This window comes from Pygocentrus nattereri, chromosome 17, assembly GCF_015220715.1.
Source record: "Pygocentrus nattereri isolate fPygNat1 chromosome 17, fPygNat1.pri, whole genome shotgun sequence".
NCBI lineage: Eukaryota > Metazoa > Chordata > Actinopteri > Characiformes > Serrasalmidae > Pygocentrus > Pygocentrus nattereri.
In genome coordinates this window covers 19119580-19145509 of record NC_051227.1, presented here as the reverse complement: position 1 = coordinate 19145509, position 25930 = coordinate 19119580, and the positions used below count along the sequence as shown (strand labels likewise).

At 38.1% G+C, this 25930-nt stretch overlaps 3 protein-coding genes across 3 annotated transcripts; 2 read left to right on the top strand and 1 right to left on the bottom strand.

The window, feature by feature from the left end:
- The first annotated feature begins 9611 nt into the window (after nucleotides 1-9611).
- LOC108441382 (olfactory receptor 4K3-like) lies at nucleotides 9612-10613 on the top strand. Its single transcript, XM_017720866.1, has one exon. It carries the CDS (start codon nucleotides 9612-9614, stop codon nucleotides 10611-10613), a length of 1002 nt encoding a protein of 333 aa, XP_017576355.1.
- A 5801-nt stretch (nucleotides 10614-16414) lies between these two features.
- On the top strand, nucleotides 16415-17416 carry LOC108441366 (olfactory receptor 4S1-like). Its single transcript, XM_017720855.1, has one exon. It carries the CDS (start codon nucleotides 16415-16417, stop codon nucleotides 17414-17416), a length of 1002 nt encoding a protein of 333 aa, XP_017576344.1.
- Nucleotides 17417-17661: 245 nt separating this feature from the next.
- Nucleotides 17662-21239, bottom strand: LOC108441374 (olfactory receptor 4D1-like). The gene is made up of 3 exons (XM_037546782.1): nucleotides 20895-21239; nucleotides 20449-20777; nucleotides 17662-17665 (listed from the first exon to the last, which is right to left on the bottom strand). Exons 1-3 carry the CDS (start codon nucleotides 21237-21239, stop codon nucleotides 17662-17664), a joined length of 678 nt encoding a protein of 225 aa, XP_037402679.1.
- Nucleotides 21240-25930: the final 4691 nt, after the last annotated feature.

The following is a 25930-nucleotide window of genomic DNA, read 5'->3' as shown; positions in this document are numbered from 1 at the left end:
GTTCATTAACCGGGTTGTTCTAGCCTGGATGCTACAGAATCTCCTGCCTGATGGCAGGATGGTGAACAGGCCGTGTGCTGGGTGGCTTCAGTCTGACCGGATCTTTTTGATTTTCTTGATGCAGCGGGACTGGTAGACGCACTGTAAGGCTGGTAGTTTGTTGCCTATGATGGATTCTGCAGTCCTCACCACTCCTCTAGGGACCTTGAGGTCACAGGTGGTGCAGCTGCTGTACCAGACAGAGATGCAGCCTGTGAGTACTGTCGTGAGTACTAAGCTCTCTATGGTGCACCTGTAGAAGTTGGTGAGGATCTGAGGAGGCAGACCAAACTTCCTGAGCCTAAACAGGAAGAAGAGACGCTGATGGGCAGATCTCACAATAGTGTTGGTGTGGTGGGACCAGGTGAGATCAGCAGTGAGTTGTATGCTGAGAAACTTCACACTGCTGACTCTCTCCACTTTGGCTCCATTGATGGATGGGGGAGAGGGTTAGACCTTGTCTCTGTAGGCTGTTTCATCTCCATCTGTAATGAGGCTTAGGGTGGTGGTGTCAACAAACTTGAAGATGATGTGTGTTTGGCTATGCAGTCATGTGTATACAGGGAGTACAGGAGGGGGCTGAGCACACATCCCTGGGGAGCCCCTGTGCTCAGAGTCCATGTGGAAGAGAAGCCATTCCAAACTTTCACCACCTGGGGTCTGCTCATCAGGAAGTCCAGTATCCAGTTAAATAGATGAGAGTTCAAACCCAAGACTGTGAGCTTAGGAATGAGTTTGGCAGGGATGATTGTGTTGAATGCTGAGCTGTAATCTATGAACAGGATTTGTATATGTGTTCTTTCTGTCCACGTTTGTGAGAGCAGTGTGTATCGTTAGTGCAATGGCATCATCTGTGGATCTGTTGGAGCGGTATGCAAATTGGTGAGGGTCCATGGTGGCTGGAAGTGTTGAGCAGATGTGAGCTTTGACCAGCCGCTCAAAGCACTTCATAACTTTAGGCAGGTGACAGTTGATTTCTTGGGCACTGGAACAATTGTGGTTTCCTTAAAGCACTTTGGAATCACTGACAGTCTTAAGGAGAGGTTAAAGACGTCAGTGAAAACCTCAGCCAGCTGGTTTTACCTAGCTGTGGACGCCGTCGGGACTGGGTGCCTTGCGTGGGTTAGCTGCCCTGAAGGATCGTACCACCTCAGACAGGGGAATGGCTGGAGCACAGGTCTCCTCATCTACTGGGAGTTTCTCAGCAGGTGAGGTGTTAGTTGCCTACAAACGAGCATAATGAGTATTGAGTTCATCTGCAAGTGAGGAGGAAGAGCCCCTATCACAGATCACACCTTCTTTATAGTCAGTGATGGTGCACAGGCCACTCCACATACATGTGAGATCAGAGCCAAGATAGCTGGATTCCACTCTGTCCCTGTAGCTCCTTTTGGCCAGCTTGGTTCTTTTGAAGGTCATATCTGGCCTTCTTGTAGCTAGCTGGGTCACTAGAGTTGTAGGTTGCAGCCCGAGCTCTTAGTTTGGCTCAAACATCAGCGTTGGTCCAGGGTTTCTGCTTGGGAAACTGACATTTGATCTGACATTTGATTTTTGAGACAATGTCTTCAGTGCATTTACTGATGTAACTTGTGATGGAGTCAGTGTATTCACTAATGTCTGTGCCAGCTGCATCACGGAACATCATGTAGTCTGTGGATTCTTGAAGTGTGAAGATGGCCTCCTCCTTCATTGATAAACTGATCTAAGAACCGGTTTTGCCTGTTTAAGTCTTTGTTTGTATGCGGGTAGGAGAAGAATAGAAGTGTGATCAGCTTTGCCGAAGGCAGGGCGGGGGAGGGGTTTGTAACTGTCCTTGATTGTGGTGTAGGTCAAGAGTCTGTTCTCCTCTGGTGGGAAATTTAATATGCTGGTTGTATTTGGGCAGAACCTTATTTAAGTTTGCCCTGTTAAAGTCCCCAACCACACTAAAAGCAGCCTCAGGGTGAACGTTCTCAAGTCCATTAATAGTCGTGTACAGAATCTCCAATGCACCTGACTAATCTGCCTGAGGTGGGATGTAGACGGTAGTGAGGATGACTGAGCTAAAATCCCTGGGCAAAAAAAAAGGGTCAAACTTTGACTGTTATGAGATCAATGTCTGGAGAGCAGTGACTGACAAGAACCGCTACATCTGTTCCCCATCAAGAGTTCACCATAACACACATCCCACCGCCTCTGCCCTTACCAGAGTCCAGAGTCCTGTCCTGGCGGTAGGTGGTGAATCCGGTCAGTGTGATGCCGTTGTTTGGTGTTGCCGCAGCGAGCCACGTCTCTGTGAGTGCTAAAACACAGCAGCTCTCGATATCGCGCTGAAACCTGATCCGCGTGTTCAGCTCATCTACTTTGTTCTCCAGCAACTGAACATTTTCAAGCAGAATACTCAGAAGCGGAGGATTGAAGGTCCTTCTACTTGTCCTGCACAGTATCCTGGCATGTCTGCCCCTCTTGCACTTCCTCCTGCTCCGCCGGTGCGCACATGTTGGTAAACAAATGGCAGAGGAGTTGTGAAGGGGCAGCTGCGCGTGTCCAAGCGTGAGTTTGCGTTAAAGACCGTTCTGAGTGACGATCGGATGTTCAAAAGAGTTTGACGATCATACTGAATGATCCCAAAAGTGGTTTGTGCAAAAACACAAAGAAACAGTACAATAAAACCCCAAAAAAACCTGTAGAGTTTCACCACCGCAGCCATTCTACGGGGCACCGGAACTGGAAAAGAGTCTTACTGCTTCAGGGAAGAAGCTGTTTCTCAGTCCTACCTGAGGGGAGCAGGACAAAAAGTGTGTGTGCTGGATGGGTGGGGTCCTTCATGATGCCAGTGGCCCTTTTCCTGCACCTGGAGATGTAAGTCCTCTTTGCAGCCTTCACCACCCTCTGTAGAGCTTTCCTTTCTGCCACAGAACAGCTTCCGTGCCACACAGTGATGCTGGAGCACAGAATGCTCTCCACCACACATCTGTAAAATGAGGTGAGGACTGAGCTCCTGAGTCCAGCATGCCTCAACTGCCTGAGGAAGTAGAGGCGCTGATGTGCCTTCCTGATCAGGCTGGAAGTGTTATTACTCCAGGTAAGACTGTTACGTAGGTGCACACCCAAGTACCTATAACTGAAGACCTTCCACTGCAGATCCTCCGATGTGTAGGGGGAGGGGAGGGATGGTGTATTTGCCTTTGTCTTCACATTGATGCAGAGATTGTTCTCACTGCACCAACTCTCCAGGTGTTCTACCTCCTGCCTATAGCCAGACTCATGAACTTCATGAACAGTTTATTTTACAGAAACAATTTCTCCTTTTCTGAGGAAATTCCTTTTATTGTGTTTTTTTTTTTTTTTTTTTTTTTTTTTTTTTTTTTTTTTAAAGAAATGAGAAGTAACATTCACATGTCTTTTCCACGCACTGTACTTTCACACGAGGTGTAGACTGGACTTGTGCTTTCGGCTTCATTCGGCTGAATTGCCCGCTGCAAAACTGCATGTTGTCCCTTAAGCATGAATTAATGCCTTAATGGTGAAATACAAAGGTAGTCTGTATTTTAGTCAGCCAATTCAAGAGATGCATGATGATATTCTCATCCTTTTCATATACAAGTATACTGCAGATTGAAAAAGCCTCTAGCACTATGGCGGAATACAAACTAAACAATAACTAATGCAAAAAGCATTTATTTACACATCTTTATTCTATAATCTGAAATCCATATACAGCAAATGAAACCAGATGCTCAGGTGCTGTTGGTGCATGTTCATGATTTTATAATTTAGTGGAAAAAATACACTGATAAAAATATAACATGAAAGACTGTAATATCACATGGTATACCTTCCACCAGTGGGTCCACGCTCCTCAATAAATAAAAATACAGGGTGATTCAAAAAGTTTCATCCGAATTCAAAGCGCCATATTTTTACACCCGTGAGGCACCTAGGAACCAATCACAATCCAATTGAAAGAGGGGGGTCATAGAGTTCCGGGTTGTCACCAGACGATGGCTGCTGGAGTTTTTAAACACTGTGTCCACTCATTGTCCACTCTATTGGGCACACCTACCTTGTCATTCCACCTTGTAGATGTAAAGCCAGAAACACTAATTCATCTCTTGCTGTACAGAATGAGCTAATCATCCTCTAGTCCTTTATCGGTGGTCATAGGATGCTGCCCACAGGATGCTGTTGGCTGGATATTTTTGGTTGATGGACTTCTCAGCGACACTGAGGTGTTTAAAAGCACCAGCAGCACTGCTGTGTCTGATCCACTCATACCAGCACATACACACTCTAACACACCAGTGTTACTGCAGTGCTGAGAATGATCCACCAGCCAAGGGAGCCCTGACCACAGAAGAACAGGGTAAAAGGGGACTAACAAAGTATCAGAGAAACAGATGGACTACAGTCTGTAATTGTAGAACTACAAAGTGCACATATATAGTGGAGCTGATAAAATGGACAATGCGCGTAGAAACAAGGAGGTTGTCATAATGTTATGATTGATCTGTGTATAATTCCTTAATGGCTCACTCAGGCTCTCAAATTAAAGCTACTAGCTGTTTTAACTGCGTTAAGTCATTGTTTCAAATCCAGTGTGCTGGAGGGCCTGTTCATAATGCAGTTTGAGTCTGGCTAAGAACCGGGAGGCGTGTTATGCGCACTCTTAGCAAATAAGTGAAGGATGTATTTGTAGTAACATCATGACAAGGCATTAATACTGTTATAACTGTAATCTAAGAAATTTGAGACATATAAATACAATATTTTCTAATTAGACCCTTAAAGGCCTGGATAGTTAATTTCTCCCTAAATTTAGATCTTTATTTCTATGCAATATTGTGTGCTACTAAAAAATGCTATTTTAACAAAAACTAGTTTCAGAATGTTTGATAAAGAGGAATTGTCTACCTCTTGCTTTTTATAAGAAAATAAACTAAAACCCAAACACGTTTTCAGATATTTGCATCATCCAGCAGGTCAAAACGAATAGTACTCCATGTAGTATTAAATGTTTATGAAAAACATTTAGCAGAGCTTAGACAAACTAAATCGATGTTCTATTCTTGTCACGTTACTCTTAACAGAGCTTGGCTCTCCAAACAAGTCATTCCCATAGGAGTCATTATGCTGGCTTATAGACCTGCTGGGACAATTGCCAGACACCCCCATAACACATTGCAACTGCATAAACAAACCACAGACACTATCCTAATGAATGACAAAAGAAACAAGTTGCCTTGCGTTGGGTTGTTAGAGTACACAAATGGTTGTCATGAGAGACTAACATTTAACAAGTCTCTAGGTAATGTGAGAAGCCACTGATGGTGTATTTTGTGGAAATAATAAGTACAATAATAAGTGTCTAATAGGGTTAAGGTGACATCATTGTGTATTACAAGGTCAGCATGTCAGATGCTGTTCTCAGGTAAAATCAACAAAGACTTAAAAAATAACCCTGAGCCATGTAGGCTTTGTTCTAAAATCATAATTTGTAGTAGTTTGTGCACAAAACACCAAAGAAAGCAAACTTTATTCAAATGAATATAAAAATAAGGTTGATGGCATTCCTTAATATTTGACAGTCCTTTAATTAGACCGATTTCCATTGCTATGTCTCCATGTTTCCATATGTCATCCATATAAAAGTCACACATTAACAAGATGGAAAGAAATATAAATCTCCCTCTGTATCTTTTTGTTTTAACTTGGGCCTGCAGTTACTAAGAAGTTCAAACCGGTCTGAACAGGGTTTTGTAAGTTTCACATGCTAATAACTATGGAAAATGAACATGTTGCTTGTGTTGAAAGGTTTTACAGCAAGGTAGTCCAACCATCTGGTGAGCTACTGCCCTGGAGAGAGTAAGGCCTTAATTGGCTGGACCAGATGTGCTGGATTAGGTTTGGAGCTAAACTCTCCAGAGGGGGGAAATCAATGACTAGGGCTGGGCTCCTCTACAACACACATGTTTAATTATCAATCTAACTGTCGGTATGTGTTCTTTACAGAGCCCCGCTGGTGACATCCCATATAAATAATAAAAATGCATGGCATTTTTGGGAATGGGATCTCAGCTAACTAAGTCATGGCCATGGATTAGGATCTCATTCCCATGCCTTATTAAGTTGTGGCCACGCATTATTTACATCATTTAGCAGACGCTCTTATCCAGAGCGACTTACAAGAAGTGCTTTTGTCTATCTAGAGAAAGTATCTTTGCTAGTTACCAATATTGATTTATACAGGATGTCACCAGCAGGGCTCCATATTTCTTAGCTACAGTGGTGAGAAAGTATTTGTGATTTCCTCTTTCTTTTTTTAATGTATACTTTTCACACTAAATGCTTTCAGCTATTTATGAAAAAATGTCATTTAAGACAAAGTGAACATGAGAACACAAAACATGTTTTTTTTAATGATCATCTCGTTTACTGAGGAAAATAATTTGCTTAATTACCTTAATTAACTTAATTTGAGGTAAAATATTTCAAATAAATGAATGAAATCCAAAAGCAAAATGTTAAGTGCAACTACAAATAATCCTAAGTAAATTAAACTATGTTTAATTTCCAAGTTACTACTCATTTCCATTCACTTTGAGATTATATATATATATATATATATATATATATATATATATATATATATATATATATATATATATATATATATATATATATATATATATATATATAAAATTGCATCTGGAATCACTATTTTACCTCTTTATCATTAATATATATATATTGCTTTGTTCATCCATATTTGTACTTGAGCATGTGTTTCTGAATCCTTCTGGTCAGGGTGAAATGCCCCATGCCCAGCTGTTTCCCCTACACACAAAATACTTTCTGTATGAGTAGTCTTTGGTGCATGTTATGTAATTTCTTTTCATGCCAAGGTTTCCCTGTTAGTGTTGGACTTATTAGATGGCAGAGGTTTTATTATATTAAAAGAAAGCAGATAACGGGGAACATGTTTTACCACATTTTGCAGTGGAGATGCAGCACACGGTCATCATTAAGCAGTGCTTACAACTGAATTCTTTCATAATCTATTTTACTGACTTCAAAAAGCTTTCAACAGTGCACATATGTGGACAGTTTGTAAAATCATTGGCAATAGAATGGGACACTCTTGAGCAGCCACACATGAGTCTAGGATTATGCCAAGTGCCAGTTGGAGGGTGTATAAACCCCCAGTATTGGGCAGGAAAACAGTGGAACTGCATTCGCTGGGGTGATGTCAGTGTATTGGAAGAGTACACAAGCATCTTCAGCAAAATATTCATTGACTATTATATTAGGTATGTATACCAGAGATGTGCACTTTGTAGTTTTACAATTACAGACTGTAACCCATCTGTTGCTACGAACGTATCTGACCCCCTCTACCCAATTTATCAGTGGAAACGGAGCACTCTAGGTGCCCTGCCGACATTATTTGGGTGGTGGATGATTCTAAGCGCATCAAAGTGACTAACCAACAAAGTTAGATGCACTGGTACAAGTATAACACTCAATGACCACTTTAATAGGCAACTAACTTTGTTGGTACATTTTGTAAGTGTACAGTTTGAGACTATATCTTTTTATCTTGTTCATACACAATTTGTGTTATGTATTCTGTAGCTCTTTATCAGTGATTAGAGTCTGACCACAGGATCACCATTGACTATTCTCAACCTAACATTAGCCACATTCACATGCAGTCTAATGATCTGTTAATAAACCAACTAATAGCTTAAACAAAATAGAATATGTCTGTCTATACACCTCAATCAGAATAGACTAGTCCAATTGAGGCCATTCTGAATACAGTTTCTATCTGATTGAATGAGGTGGGTGACCCTGTAAATAATCTGTTAAATAGAAGATTAATAGTCATGTAAATGCCTGTATCTGATTACATTTACCATTGGAAAGTTTAAGTACATTCTGTGCATGTGTGTTTGCATCTCAGAAACTGGTCTGCAGAGGAAATGAGGTTTATGCTCTGATCTTTAAAACACGGCGGTGGGACAGGTGTCTAGCTTATGTGTCTCAGAATACGACGTCTTCCTCTCGACCTTCTTTAATAAGTACATGTGAAGGACGTTTTCCTAAGTCTGACAGAATTTTAAAGTTACATTTAAAAACACAAGCACTGCTCACTGCTGCTCATCTCGCTTTGACTGGACTGCTCATTGCCATGGTAACGTCTACACTATGCATGCGTGTAATTTTGGATTGAATTACTTGCAGTGTGCATGTAAATGGATATTTTCCAAGATTGTTGAGTAGAATGTTCATGTAAACACCTAGGTCTTGATCAATAATCGGATTGTATTCAATCAGATTGGCAAAAATATCCAAGCAATGCCACTGCACCTGAACCACAGGCAATAAATGATCAGAGTATTCAAGAAAAAACAGATTCCAGACTGGCCCTTCTTGTGCATGGTTTACTTGTTCCTTGCCTCGTGTTAACTGGTACAGTGAATTTTTATGTTTCCTGTGCTAAATACAAGTCACTTTTTAATCTGGGCTTACACTTTGTCACCCTTGCTTGCAAATGTCATCCCCACCTGATTGAAATAGGCAATTAAAAACAACAAAACAGAATGGCTTTCAAAATATTTGATAATCCAGCAATGATATATACCATCGTACAGGTAAAGAACATAATGGTTGTGAATTGTATGTCCAAAGTCATTTCTCTGTATATTCATAAGAAGTAGGAAAGTGTGTTATCATTGCTGCCATTCTGGTTATATCTAGAAAAATAAAAGCTGTTTGCAAACTAGAAATCATTGTTTCTGCTATTCATCCATTAGAAAGATGAATAAATCCTCACAATTTACATCACACTGCCATCTGCTTACCACAAAGGAGAATCTTTACCTCTTCTTTTATTTAACAGAAGAATGGGACTAAATCACTGACACTGGTGTAGAGGTAGGCCTTTGAGCTTGACAAAAATATGCCAAATAAGAAGCTATGACAAAAGCATCACTAAGGTTTATGACCCATTAATCCCAACGGGTGCTAGAAAAAATATTATTGGTTATCATATCCACTGAGAACTACTCTCAGTGCTCCTGACCCAGTTTAAAGAACATTAATAAAGGTGTTCCCAACACTGAGACTGAGGCACTACCATATGGTTAAATGCAGGTGAACTTTTTTCTGTTTCTCTTTTAGTAGAAATCTATTAACAAAGACATTTTTAGTTATTAATACTTCCCAAACAGATTTCACTGAACTAATGTAAATGTGTTTAAGTGGCTTGAAGGACAAGGCAGATATTTTGACTGGGTTTTAGAAGTGACTATTGTTCTGACAAAACTCTAGAGGGCCAGCATATTAATATAATGCCCTCGACTTGATGAGTTATTTACTTCTCTCGCTCAAAGAACCTTGTTTGGTTTCAGTTTTATGCTTTACAGGTGTTTTACAATGTAAATCATAAGGGGTTGTCAGAACATTTACAGCATGCGCTTATATGCATTACATTATGCATAAAGTATTTATGACATTGCACAGTGATATAATGCATACTATATTTTGTTTGTAGGTGGAGTGATTGAGCAGTGCTGAAGTACAAACGCATGGCTAATGTCACTAAAAATACTCTTGATGCTCTGAACACCATCTTTGTCCTGAGCAGCATGGATCTGCCTCGTGAAGCTGCCTATGCATCAATCGTTATTGCTCTTCCTGCTTATATATTCTCAGTGGTGTGTAATTTGCTACTAATCATAACAGTTGTATCAAACAGGACCTTACATGAGCCAATGTATATACTTCTATGCAATCTCTCATTCAATGACATTGTTGGCATAAGTGCTCTGGTTCCAAGGTCTGTTTTCGACATGATGTTTGACTATGGTCTCATCACTTTCCCGGCCTGCTTCCTTCAAGCCTGGTGCTTGCACATGTATGGTGGAGCTACTTTACTTTTCCTATCTGTCATGGCATTTGATCGCTATGTTGCCATTTGTCATCCTTTAAGGTATCACACAATCATGTCCAAAGCTACTCTAATACATCTTATAAGTTCTTCCTGGATCATTGTTTTTGTTTTAGTGGTAATCTTGTTTGGTCTCACCTTACAGCACCCTATCTGTAGAAACGAGCTTTCATCCTATTACTGTGACAATGTGACTATATTAAAGCTGACCTGTGCTGCTGACATTACAGTGAATAACATCTACGGCCTCTTCATAACTGGATTTTTTCATACTGTTGGTATTTTTTCCATTGTGTTCACCTACACTTGGATTTTGATAGCATGCTGTAAGAGTAATGACTCTGAGTCGAAGTCAAAGGCCTGGCAAACCTGTGGCACCCACCTGACTGTCTTTGTTATTTATGAGATTTCAAGCAGTGCTGTTGTTCTGGTTCATAGGTTTCCTAACACACCCCCTGCTCTTCGAAAAATCATGGCATTGGCATATGTGATTATCCCTAACTGTATAAATCCAGTTATTTATGGACTCAAAACAAAGGATGTTAAATGTAAGGTGAAAAATTTCAGGAACAAAATATTCAGCTTGAATGACCAAAAGCTCTCTAAAATTGAACACATGAAGACCATTTCTTCAGTCTGATGTCTGTGAATTTCTCTGTAAACTGTCAATGAAAAACTTGGCTCCAGGGTTCCTGGGCCTACATTGTGTGGTCATGGTAACACAGCTGTAGAGTATACAAACACACTGTAGTACATGTGTTACTGTTTAAATGTCTCAGAAGTATATTGATAAAGGACAAGGTTGGATAACCCTTTCCAGCACGACCAATATACCATGAAAACATCTATCAAAATATGTGTAATACATTATTAATATATTTTCAAAAATTGGTGATAGTAAAATTGTGAGTTTTGTGCACTAATATTATAGTGAATTAAATAAGGAGTGTTTAAAGAATTAAAGTCTGTGATGTATTTTTACAGCAACGTCTTTAATCCCACTTTATTTGGATGGACTCCAGTAACTTAACTAGACATACCCAGATTGTTAGGATTAGTATTAAGGTTAATGTTATAGCCTTAAGTTTAAGTTTAGGATTGGGAAAACAATTTAATTTAAAGAACCCCCTCCAACAGTATCTTATTTAGTTCTTCATGCACTTATCAGAATAATTCCAAACTGATGGAGAAATCACATTTTCCAGGATCAATTTTGTGAGGGAGGGGGGGGGGGTGGGGGGTATTTCACTGATTTGAATAAAAGCATTAGCAGCAGCGGCAGCTCTATAGCAGTGCTTTTTACTGAAAGAGTGACTGTGAAGCAGCTATAAGGTAAACTATATACTAATAGGTCTGTAAGTAAAATAAGGAAGGTATTTTCGATGTGTCAGATGTTGGTGTTGAACCTAGATCTGATACAAATTATTTAGAATAATTATTTAGATAATAATAATAATAATAATAATAATAATAATAATAATAATTATTATTATTATTATTATTATTATTATTATTATTATTATTATTATTATTATTATTATTATTATTATTATTATAATCTATAATCTAATAAGAAGTGAACCTCGGTCTCATCAGAAAGTGTTCGAGTGCATCACGGTTAGCTTAGCACTAACAAACTATTGCTGTCCTATAGGGATGCTAGCAGAAGTAAACATTATCAGTGAGGTGGGTTTTGACATTTATAGCCCAAGCTGGGGGCTTAGCTCTAACAGTCACAGTTTACCTGTGGTGAAATTGTAATTTGGTCCTGGCAACCAGCATTAATACTGGCAGAAGTATTGGTCACACTTTATTTGGATAGTCCACTGTAGATGCTTTATAAAAGCTCAGTCTGTCTTCAAGTATAATTCAAGTAAATATCTACTAAGCCTCTACTGCATGCATTATGAAAGCAATTAAATAACATAATCTTGCATAAAATGGTCTTGGATTATTAAATTATATAATTCTAAAATAATATATAATGATTAATCACTGTGACCCTATCTGGACTAAGTGGATAACGATGATGATGATGATGATTAATAATCTGTCCCAGTTACTAAAATCAAAACACTTTTAAGAATTGTGCAGGGATCCTTTTGGAGTATGTTGCCTTGAGGCAACATTGTGAGAAAATGGGAAGAAATGACATACAGCCATGTTCCCTGAAGTGGTGAGAAATGGGGTTTATATGTCCCCTCTAAAAGACAGCATGACCAAGTATATGCTTTTTATTCACTTATTCAAACTCTTCCCTTTGTTGCTAACACTATTACTGTCTTTAAATATGTATAATGTTATTGCAAAGTGAGGAAAATTAGTTTGTTGCCCTGAGACAACATCATGCAATAGAGGATTAAATGTAACTGAACTTCAAGTTAGCATGAAAGATTTTATTAAATCCATTTATAACCCTAAAACTCACACTGGCCTTATCCTCAAGGCAAAACTTACAGCTAGTCCTACTGTTGATAATCAACTAAATATCACCAGGAAATTTGTTAATGATTTAGGTATCTATAGAGCATCTATAGTGGACCATCCAAATTAAGTGTGACCGACGTATTGATTGCCCTAAGCACCAGAGACATATGTAGAAATATAAAACAAAGTGTCTTAACTAACTTGAACTAATTAAAGGTTGGGGGAAAAGCTATTATCAGCCAGTAGGCTGTTTTGCATGCCCCATTTTATTGTCTCTCTATTTCAACGTCCCTATCTCCTTTTTATATGGTGCTGGATACCTGAGTCCTGCTCCTAGTGCTAAAGTGATCTCTGACAGAGAAGTTGCAGTGGGGATAAAATTTTATAGCATTTAATTCATTATGTAGATGGACCACAGCCTGGGGTGGAAAGATTACTGAACATTCCTACTTAAGAGTGCTGTTAGTTTAGTGATAGTTTACTGAAGTTCAAGTAAAAGTAATAATAATTACTGGAGTATGAGCAAACAAGCTGTTTGTTGGGAACCTACTAGAGTAATTCAGTGACTTTTTTTTTGTCTCTACAATCAGTCTAAATATAATTCTGACTGTACAAACACAACTACACCAATCAGGCATAACATTCTGACCACCTCCTTGTTTCTACACTCATTGTCCATTTTATCAGCTCCACTTACTACATAGGTGCACTTTGTAGTTCTACAGTTAAAGACTGTAGTCCATCTGTTTCTCTGATACTTTGTTAGCCCCATTTTACCCTGTTCTTCAGTGGTCAGGACCCCCATGGACCCTCACAAAGCAGGTACTATTTGGGTGGTGGATCATTCTCAGCACTGCACTAACACTGATTTGGTGGTGGTGGTGGTGTGTTCATCTTATTTGTACACCTTACAGTACCCTATCTGTAGAAAAGAGATTCCAACCTATTACTGTGACAATGTGACTATATTAAAGCTGACCTGTGCTGCTGACATTACAGTGAGTAACATCTATGGCCTGGTCATAGCAACAGCTTGAAAAAATCCAGTTCTTTTACTATTGTGTTCACCTACACTTGTATTTTTAATAACATGCTGTAAGTGTAATGACTCTGAGTTGAAGTGAAAGGCCTGGCATACCTGTGGCACCCACCTGACTGTCTTTGTTATTTTTGAGATTTCATGTGTTGCTCTTGTTCTGCTTCATAGATTTCCAAACATGCCGAACATTGTTCCAAATGTCCTGGGACTGGGATATGTGATTCTCCCCAACTGTATAAATCCAGTTATTTATGGACTCAAAACAAAAGATATTAAAGTTGAGGTGAAAAACTTCAGGGATGCAAATCAGCTTGAATAAGTTTAAAATGTCTAAGCACGAATGTGTAAAGACTGTTTCTTCACTTTGATGTTCAGCAACCAAATATAGTCATAAGCCAAATTTTGATTTTCTAAATGAAAATATGTGAACACATTCTGTACAGAGAACGCTTCTGCGCATTTTAATGCATAATTACTGTTTTGTTGCCAGGTTTAAGTTATTGGGGGAAAAAAACTAATATATAACATGGCCTGTGCAAAAGTTATGTTTCCTTTTGCATAACAACAATCTTAGGAAATAAATCTAAATTATGCCTAGGTGTTTGGTTTTATACACCAGTGGCCATGGAAGTGATTGAAACAACTGAATTCAATTATTTGGATGGGTGAGTGAAGTCTTTTGAAAATACAGTTTTGTTTAAAAAATGTAATGTGACACACTGGCTACCATGAGCATCTAAATCTGGTTAAAAGTTTGCCCAGAAGAGGGAGACATTTCACTTCTCACAGTCAGAGATAACTGGAGCTTTTCAGTTCTTCAGCTTTTTTCCAGGTATTTACAAGGCAACAGAACAGTAAAGGAAACAGAACATCAGTCTAAATGGTGCAGTTGTAGTTATGACTTCATTCTCTGCCTTAAAATACAGAATGTACATACAAATGGTTTGTTGTGGTGTTATTTGTATAATGTTCTTTTAAAAAACAAAGAATTCCACATTTTACCCCACAAACAAGCGTCTAAACTAAAGAAGGAATAGTAAAACAGTTTAAAGTAAAATGGGCCAAACAGGCATTAGACTTTTTAAACCTATAAATGGTTTGTTAACCTTTTGGGGATGAGAGTTTAGCCTAATCTTGAACTCTATTTCAGTGCCAATGTTTCACTATCCAAAGACCCATTTAATTTAGACTTATTCTTAATCTCGGTCTGGGAACCTGAACCTAAATGTCTTCACACACACACACACACACACACACACGTGTATATATATATATGTGTGAATGTCCAAATTGTGCCCAGTTGTGTTCTTGTCCCTCCCTGTGGTACTGTGGTTTACTTCTACAGTCAAGTACAGTAATGAAAGTGAAGTGTAACTTGCATTTTTCCACCTCTGATTGCAGTCAATGCCTTTTTACTGACTCAGTGCACCAACATGGTGGGTGTACCTGATCAAATGGGCAGGAACAAGATAGGTATATGCCATGAACTCAGTGTATTTAATATAAAGGGTAAGCTTTCTCCATGATTTCCAGAAGTCTGAGCAACATCTTTCGCTATCTCACGTTCTCAAAGGAGTCAATCTCTAGCCACCTAACTGAGGCTGCTTTAGTAATGATGTTGTTCATACTATTGATACACAGAATAACAGACATTAAAGGATCAGAGTCATGCAGAACAATAGATGGCTCTGGCCCTTCTTGTACAACGTTTCTATGTCCCTTGCCCTTTGTTCATTGTCAAAGTGAGTGTTGATGTTTTCTGAGCTAAATGCAAGCCACTTTTTAATCTGGGGATCAAAGTGGCAGTAGTGGCTGTCGATGTCACCCTTGAGTGAATGAATACTCCTCACATGCCTGCACAGGGCACTAAAATGTAGCAAAATAGAAGAAGAAAGAAAACTAGCTTCCATAACATTTGCTAATCCGACAACATATAGTAAATCTAAAAAAACACCAATTTGTAGAAAGAATATCAGAGTTGCAAATTATGTCCTATGAGAAGAGGCAGCAATGGCATGTAGGATGAGTCAAATGTAACCACTGTATATTTGCTGTAAATGGGAAACGATACATATCATTGCTGGAATTGTGGTTATATCCATAAACATAAACTGAAAACCTTCGTAGACCAAAGAGCTTTCCATGTTGTTAAACTGCTATGGTAAATAACCAGCAGCTCATTTGTTATTCATCCATTAGGAAAACGAATAAAACCTTTTTATCATTTGCTGTCCACAAAGTGAGATGTTGACCATGTTTTATCTAACAGAAGAAGAATAGGACTAAATGTCTGACACTTGTAGAGACCTTTTAATTTGTCAATCGCCTGCCAAATAAGACATTATGACAACAAGCATCTCTAAGGTTTATGACCGATTAATCCCAACAGGTGCTAGAAAAAATATCATTGGCTATCATCTCCATTGAGAATTACTCTCAATGCTCCTGCTGCATATTGGAGAATATTAATAACGGTGTTTCCAGCACTGATAAAGTAAGCATGGTTTGCTGTGTCTGAAAATACCGAAGGGCCATTTCATGGATACATTTACTCTGTTTAGACTCATCCAACTAAGGCACTTTTATATAGTTAGATGCAGGTGAGCTTTTTTTGCACTGAACTAATGTAAATGTGCTTAAGTGGCTTGGAGGACTAGCTAATCAAGCTAATTTTCTGAAGTGAACATAATTCTTCTGCCAAAAATGTAGAGGCCTCAGGATATCAATAAATCACCTAGTTCAGCTTATTTATATTCAATCATTTATTTCTCTGGTTTTTGTTCATTTGTTTAGTATTGTAGGACTTTGACCACATGTTTTACAATGTAAATCATAAGGGGTTGTCAGAACTTTTACAGCGTGCACATATATGCATTACATTATGCATAAAGTATTTATGACATTGCACAGTGATATAATGCATACTATATCTTGTTTGTAGGTGGAGTGATTGAGCAGTGCTGAAGTACAAACTCATGGCTAATGTCACTAAAAATACTCTTGATGCTCTGAACACCATCTTTGTCCTGAGCAGCATGGATCTGCCTCGTGAAGCTGCCTATGTAATAATCGTTATTGCTCTTCCTGCTTATATATTCTCAGTGGTGTGTAATTTGCTACTAATCATAACAGTTGTATCAAACAGGACCTTACATGAGCCAATGTATATACTTCTATGCAATCTCTCATTCAATGACATTGTTGGCATAAGTGCTCTGGTTCCAAGGTCTGTTTTCGACATGATGTTTGACTATGGTCTCATCACTTTCCCGGCCTGCTTCCTTCAAGCCTGGTGCTTGCACACATATGGTGCAGCTACTGTACTTATCCTATCAGTCATGGCATTTGATCGCTATGTTGCTATTTGTCACCCTTTAAGGTATCACACAATCATGTCCAAAGCTACTCTAATACATCTGATAGGCTCCTCCTGGTTCTTAGTTTTCATCGTCTGTGCAGTCCTGTTTGGTATCACCTTACAGTACCCTATCTGTAGAAAAGAGATTCCGACCTATTACTGTGACAATCTGACTATGCTGAAGCTGACCTGTGCTGCTGACATTACAGTGAGTAACATCTACGGCCTGGTCATAACTGCAGCTTTTCATACTGTTGGTTTTTTTTCTATTGTGTTCACCTACAGTTGTATTTTGATAACATGCTGTAAGAGTAATGACTCTGAGTCAAAGTCAAAGGCCTGGCATACCTGTGGCACCCACCTGACTGTCTTTGTTATTTTTGAGATGTCCTGTGCTGCTATTGTTCTGTTTTACAGAATACCAAACACGCCGAACATTATTCAGAAAATCCTGGGACTGGGATACGTGATTATCCCCAACTGCATAAATCCAGTTATTTATGGACTCAAAACAAAAGACATTAAAGTTAAGGTGAAACTTTTCAGGAATAGAATGATCGGCTTGAATAACCTAAACATATCTAAGCACGAATTCGCAAAGACAGTTTCTTTAGTGTGATGTTCAGCAACCAAATATAGTCATAAGCCAAATTTTGATTTTCTACATGAAAATATGTGAACACAACACTTCTGCACAAATTGAAATAACAATTACTGTTTTGTTGCTAAGTTTCACTTATTGGGGGAAAATATAAATATAAAACATGGCCTGTGCAATAGGTATGGCAAATAGGTCTAAATTGTGCAGTAAAATATGCAGAAATATACCACATTTCAATTTTTATCACATGTGCTCACTTATATTCACCTGGAAAACCAGCAAAACATGTAAAATGGGTTATTCTAACCTTCGCATACAGCTATATTAACAAATCAGCCATTTCAACAATGTCCCACACCAACAAAATCCACAAAAAGTACTTTTAATTCCTGATATTTAAACAGCTGTACAGTCTTTTGTGGGTAGGTTGTGGGGAGAGGGTTAGTCTGCTTCTTTCTTTGAAATTTAATGACATTTATATAACAGCTGCTCTCTTAGCTAACCTTGTCCAGCGTGTAATTGTGATGTGGAAACACTGTTCATATTAATATGCTACTTTGAAAAGATACATGTGGAAAAGATAAATAAATTGAAATGTTATAGCCTTCTGTACTACTACTGTAGTGTATTACATAAGACCTATGAAAAATATAAAGATGAGTATTTATTTTTATATACCTCATTTAAGGCTGTCCAAATTTGTACTTATTTCATTTTATATTTGTTTATATTTTCTCATAAACACCAGACCACATGCTGCTAAAGTAAAATTCAACAAAAACAAAACACAAACAATAAAAAAACAAAAAGCAAAGTGTTACTTGTTATTTTTGTTATTAACCCTCATTTACACCAGAAATTACATAATTTATGTATTAAAGCCACAAACAGAACACAACAACAGTCATATAAACAAATATTCAAAATTTATTATTATTTTTTAAGAGTAATGAAATAAATGAAGTATTCAAAAACATTTGAATGTGACACACTGGCCACTATGAACATCTAAAGCTGGTTAAAAGGTTGCCCAGAAGAGGGAGACATTTCTCCTCTCACAGCCAGAGATAACTGGAGCTTTTCTACAGGAATTTACAGGCAAGTAAAGGGAACAGAACATCAGTCTCTAAATAGAGCAGCTGTAGTTATGACTCTGACTCTCTGCTTAAAAAAAAAAAACAATGTACAGATAAGCTGTATTTTGCGGTGTTATTTGTAAAATGTTCTATTACAAAGCAAAAATAATTCCTCATCTTACCCCAAGAACAACGGTCTAAACTGATGAAGGAATGGTATAACAGCTCCACAAGTAAAGTGGAACAAGCTATTAGCAGAAAGGCTGTGTCTTTAAAGGCTTTTTAAACCTCTACATAGTTTAATCTTCTATGTAAGTGGGTGGAGCCTTGTCTTGAACTATGCTTGAACAATGCCAATTATATTTCACTAATAAAAGTCCTAGTTCATTTAACTTTAAACTCGGCCCTAAAAGTACTAACCTAAAACAACTTAAATACACCTTTTGTAAAGAACTGTCTGACAAGCATTAGGTACTGATTGATGTGTGACATAACTAGTTAATAGCACTTCTTAATAGCTGGATTGTGTAACTTTTTTAATGTAGTGACATAATTGATTTTTATTACAAGCAAGAAATAAACTTTTTTTTATATAAACCATCTTTAATCTCTTGATAAGTAACAAAAACAATATTTTAGAACAAAGACATAGACCATCACGAGAACTTTAAGCCAATAAACAATTTGTCCAGAAGATGGAGACATTTCTCTTCTCATAGAGGAGAGAATGGCGCTTCCTTGGCCTTCAGTTGCTCACATGTTCACCAGGCAAATTATATGGCAGTAAATGAAAAGAACTTTAGTTTCAAAAAGGAGCACTAACATCATGCCTTCACATCCTCCCTCTGGAAATACATAATGATTGATAAAAAGCCAGTAGGAAGTTGTTTGTTATATCATCTATTATAACGTTCTGGTACAAGAAAAGAACACTAAAACCATGAATAAGGCATAGTCTTTGACCGCAATGCCAATGTTTCAGTCTCAGTTAATCTAGTTTTAGATTTAATCTGGATCTGGGAAACTGGCTCTAAATATATTTACCTAGACCACTTAAAATACAGTTTTTCAACTGTGGATTTAAGCTTTAAATCCCACTGTATAAGCATGTTTAATTTATGATCATTTCTTAGAAACATGGATATTATATTGTTAAAAGCTTGCAGATTATACCATTATATAATTCTGTAAACTATAATAGAAATAAGCAGTCAAATTTGTGAAGATGTGTTTTTTTTTGTTTTGTTTTTTTCATTAATTTGACCTGTTAACATTTAAATCAACCAAACTAGTCTGTTTGGCACAGTTAGATTCCTGGGGTGATATTTATGTCCTATGGATTTATATATATTTACCTGTCACTTTAATTCCTAAGTCCTATAAATGCAACATCAGTCCAAAGTAGTCCGATGTTGCATTTATAGGACTAACAGCATTCTGCAGAATTGACTAGAGTACAGAACATATCTGGGTTTATCAGTTAGGTTATTTAGCATTTGCTTATTTAATGCCAGCTGAATCACAGCTATCTGATTACATAGATGCACGAGTTAATACAAAGCTCACAATATGAAATTTTACAATATAGAGCCCTGTAGATACAACATGGTAAGTAGATCCGGTATAAATTTCTGGCTTGACCCAACTCCAATCTGCAGACAAAAGCCATTTGCAAAGATATTCACTGAGAAAATGTAGTAGATTTTCAGTTAAGGGGGAGATCTGTTTTTAACAATGTATTGACAGTGTTGGAAAGTGGAATGGAAAGTGTGGAAAATAACAACTTAACAATCTTTTTAAACTAAGTTAAATACAACAGGTTATGAGGGATTAACCCTTTGCTGAAAAAATGTCAAAGCTTTGGTCCTGATTTCCTTCGTTCTCAGACCATATATGATTGGATTCAATGTCGGAGGCAAAATCATAGCAGCCACTGCAATGAATTTCCTTAAATGAGGGGAAATATCTGTTAACCTGTAGGAAATAATAGTGAAAAGACCTAAACACTCAAAAATGAGAAAGACCATTAAGTGTGTGGCACAGGTTTGGAGCGCCTTGCTGCGCGTGTCTGACCTTTTGTTCCTAAAGCAGGCAATAAGGATCTGGAGGTATGTAAACAAAATTAGACCTACTGTTATGACCTGACAAACAGCGACCGTCATCAGGCCGTATATATTATTGATAGCTGTGTTTACACAGACCAGCTGGAGAAGTGAAGGGTTGTCACAATATGTGTTTGTGATGAGGGACCTGCACCGCGGTAAGCGCAGCAGGAGTATGAAGAGCCCAGCTATCATAAGTATGTTAGAAAGCCAGACCAAAGAAATGATTTTCATTAAGTGCGTGTTGGTCATGATCATGTTGTATCTCATCGGCTGACAAATAGCCACGTATCTGTCATACGCCATGGCAGTTAAAATGAACACGGCACCTGTTGCATAGATGTGTATGAAGAAAGCTTGGGTAACACAGGTTGAAAACTGGATGGTCCTCGTTTCCAACAAGAGGTCCTTGATAATCTGTGGGAACAGGGCCGTGGAGCCGAGGAGGTCATTAATAGGCAGGTTTAGCAGGAGAAGGTACATGGGCTCATGGAGGCTCTTATTCAGAATGATGGTGATGAGAAGGAGGAGGTTGCAGAAGAGAATGATAATGTATCCCAGTGTTGCGAAAAAGAATACAGGGAGGATGTTCTCAGGAGACAAATCGAAGCCTTGCAGAATCAAAGTGGAAGATACATATGATACATTTGAGAAGTTGTTCATTGTTAAAATACTGTTTGGCCTGTTGAGAGACAATTCAGACAGTTATTATCAGCTTCTCATTCTAATAAAAATGACATATCCAAATATTACTCTTTATTAGGTGGAATGCTTTTGTATTTTTTGATTAATAATGATCAGTAAATGTACATAGTAGTACAGTGCAAAATGAACTGATCAGTACAGCAAAAAATAAAAAATCAAAAGCGCCTTTTTCCGTTTTTTTACAAACCTCTTCCAGTTAAATCCCCCAAAAGGGAAGCTGTAACATAAGACAACAAAAAGCTCAACATAATTATTCATTTAACAGTAAATACTCTCAAACCTCAAAACCTTGACATCTAAACTTTGCTATAATGTCTGCCATTGTAGTAATGTGGTAGAAGTTCTTTTGGAAGTTCAATCTGAAGTGCATCCTACATACTTTTTTGTTGTTAAAGCACAGGACTAGCTCCTAATGTGATAAGTGCCTATGCTTTATAGTGTTCGGAAAACAAGTTGTGTAACAAGGGGCTTAAAGGTATGATTTCTCAGGAGAGGATGGGCAGAAAAGTATTTGTTTACTAGAGCATAAGCATCATCACGCTGGCACATCCAACCCAGTGCATAAATCAAGCAAGGCATGCAGCACATGCTTTGTTATTTATGAATTATTATCTACTATAATCTGAGACAGTTGTATGAACAATATGCATAAATATTATGTGCAGACAGTTTTGGAATCAATGAGAGATCAGAACTTTAAAAATAAACTCACTGTTCTTGGTTTTCTTTGTATTTTGATTAGTTTGCAATGGTATGTTATGGCTGTCCAGCCCAGGTTTGATTGATTGGTGGTGACTAAGCGAGCAATAAACTCCCATCCAAGGGTCAGATACCCTTGGGTACCGAGCATGAAATCTGTTTAACTTATATAATGGGTCACGTTAATATACTTGTGCGTTTACATGACCTCTTTAGGTTTAAATGCCTTGAAATTGTCATATCACCAAATCATAACTGCCAGTTGTTTGAGCTGTAACCAAACAAACAAACTAACAATTGACCTGCCAGATCATAAGCTTATTGTGCATTATGACACACAAATAGTGTCATTCATGTTGTGATAAGCACATAATCACAATTATTTATGTGGCAACAAATTCATTCTTATTTTTTTCTATAAGCCAGGTTGAGGCATAGTCTTAACCACTGACATAAGGACTGCGGTAACTTCAAAATCTACACACACTGACATACAGTGGGATTTCACAGATTGTTTATTTTATTTTATTTTATTTTATGAATCATTAAGTGGTTGAGATGTAAACAAAGTCAATCAGAGAGGTCTGTTTTTACCTTACAACATCCTGCATGTACCTCTCTAACACTAATAAATTATATCTACACATCCACCCACCACACAGAGATTGGCACCCCCGGTAAACATGAGCAAAACAGGCTCTAAAAAACATATAGATTCCTATTTTTGATAATTGTCTTTGCTTGAGATTTGTTACAGTTAGCTAGGTTTTTGGCATAGGAGCTAGCAAAACACCAAACCTTTTGAGCTTCTAGCTGCTTATCCATTGGCTCCAACCTTAATCTGCATCTGATGAAGGCCTCCAGGAGCATCTGAATAGTACAGTCCAGGTCTCCAGGGATGTAGCTCACCAGGCATGAAATTTGATCACTATACACACCTATGTTTCCTTCATGTTTAGGTTTGTTTTTGTCAGTTTGTTTAGGGGTAGGTTCTTTAGAAGAACCAAAAGTAATTCTTCTATAATAGTGTTTCTCAATCTGGGTCCTGAAGGCCCACTGTCCTGCACATTTTTAGTGCATTTTAGTGTTCTTGCTGCTATAATACAGTTACAACTCAATAACAGACTGTTAATTAGCTAATAATTTAGATCAGGTGTGTTGGCACAAGGGAAAACACTAAAAAGTACAAGGCAGTGGGCCTTAAGGACCATGGTTGAGAAATATGGTTCTATGGCACAAGAGTGTAGATGTACAGCAGGTCAGGGCATTAAACAACATGATAAAAACACACTGCTGTCAGATGCCCTGGAGGGAAAAACATTGTGCTGAAAAAGCTTCATAATTTTAGATTAGATTTCATTTGTTTTAAGGCCATAGATAATTGGGTTCAGTGTGGGAGGGAAAATCAGAGTGCATACCCCTGTAAAACGTCTTGAGAGAGCACACAGGTTTTGCAGTCTGTACGATACGATTGTAAAAAGTCCCAATCACTCTAAAAGGAGGAAGATGATTTAAATGTGTGGCACATGTCTGCAGAGCTTTGCTTCTTGTGTCAGACCTTTTGTTTCTGAAACAGGCCACAAGAATCTGAAGATATGAATAGAATAATACAACCTCAATTCCAATGAAGTTGGGATGTGTGTAAAGCATAAATAAAAACAGAATACTCTGTCTCTGAGATTTTATAGATGCTGTTGCATTTGTTTTTGAAGGGATTATTCTCTCTAGTGGATACCGGGACAAATATGATGTAATTGGAACTGTCAGTAAGTGACCATGTTAACACACAGATCATTTCCACTGGTGCAAAACACACACCATGTTACTGGCACATTGATAGATTCAATGATAAAATGTTTTAGCAGAACCCTAGTAATTATGAATGTGATAATAACTGACCAGAAGGACCTATGAATGTAATAAATGTTGTGGCATAAATAAAAAAATTCAGATAGTAAATATGTGTTAGAAAAACTTGTGCCATACAGAGAAGGCTGCCAACTAAACTGACTTATGCACCAAGTAATAAAATTATTTTGATAATTACTCATAACTTTACATTTATTAGAACAATCTCTTATACAAACTATTTACAGTCCGTTTTGTGTGAAAGAACATGGAAATATTTGAAAACAACTGACAGCTTTTATTAATTACTCTGTCTATGTCATACTTTATAATACTACTTGGCAGAAACATGTTTTTAAATACAAGCGAAGGGAGTTGAAGTTAGCTTTTAGGACACCTGCTTGGCTAAACCCTGCTGCACACTGACAAAGACTAATTGTCAACTTTTTCTTTGTACACATACCTTGTATCTAAACCATTAGCCACCATCTAAACACTCACTATGTACAGCAGGTGCATTTTGTAGTTCTAATATCATAGACTTTATTAGCTCCTTTTAACTTTGTTCAACAATGGTTAGGATCCCCACAGGACCACCACAGAGCAAGCATTGTTTAGATGATGGATTATTTGCAGCACTGCAGTGACAATGAGATGGACACTGATCATTGGGATAGGACAGTAAACACCTTGGACAGGCCGCCAGTCCATCACAGAGCAGTCCCCACTACAGTCTTGCTTTATAACTTACATCAAGGTGATTTTCATAACTTTGCTTAGTCCTCAACTTACTGTTAAAACCTCAACTTTCTCCCAGAGCTTCTCTGCATGCATGTAACACCACTTGCAATGGCAAAGAATTCTCCATTTGCGTAACATTTTATGCTTTGCAATAGACAAACTACTTTTAAATCTGCTCAATGATGCATTGATGAAACCTGGTGAAAATGTATGTGGGGTGTTTAAAGGCATCTTGGGAAACTGCTGAAGAGGGGGAGGTGACAATAAAATACCTAAGCATCATGTTAACCGTTATATGTTGCATGTGCTCTATCCCACTTCATTAGGTTCACCCCTTTGTATCTACCCTAGTTGTCCATCAGCTTACTTACCGTATAGGTGCACTTTGTAGGCCTGCAGTTACAGCGTGTAATCCATCTGCTTCTCTGCATACTTTGTTACCCTGTTCTTCATTGTTCAGGACACCACAGAGCATGTATTATTTGAATGGTGGATCATTCTCGGCACTGATGTAGAAGTATGGCAAGTTAATGTGTGTTGCCATGGTACATATGCCTAAATTGTTCTCTGTATGACAACATAGCCAGTGAGTATATACTAACAATAATATAAGCTATGCACTTTTTTGACAACCTGTCACTAATATTTGCATGTACCTGCATTCCTGCCCTGAGCATTTTTTTTTCTTCTAAGCAGTGCCTCATACATTTTTGACAAAAGCACCTTACCAAAGAACCCATCATTTGTCATTAAAGCATTGGGATCTTTGTGGCCTTGCAGTACACTTTTTGGCCATTGTGTGTCATGCACATCTCACATCATGTGAAATGGAGGGATGGCAGGCAAATGGAAGCTCCAGAGAAATGTATTAGCACAATGTGAGCTGGTGGGATTGCAAAATAGAAACGCAGCAAATCGTGGGCAACATCTAAAAATAGAAAAATGTCTTCTGGCAGGGTATGTGTGGTGCAGAGTGGAAGCACAGTGGGGGGCGGAGCCATGTGATTTTACTCAGAGCACAGAATGGCTTTTCAGAAAATCAGAGCATCAGCTTTTTTCCTGCTCCATTATTGCTCCAGTACTGACCCATCCCGTGACGCCAACGGTCTTTTTATTTCCAAACTGACTACTTCTGCCTGACCTGAGTGATGCATAAGTGACTGATACAGCTTGTACATGATGGCATTAAAAGCAGTTGTGTTTGTTCACTAGCGATGGGTTTTCAGCTTGTGGTTGGGCCATCACTTCAAGCCTTCTAAAAAAGCCTGTGTAGCACAGAATGTTTAACTAGTTTTGGTTAATAACCTAAATAATTAAATGAAGTGTATAGGGCCTTGTCGACAGATTCAAACATATGGAGT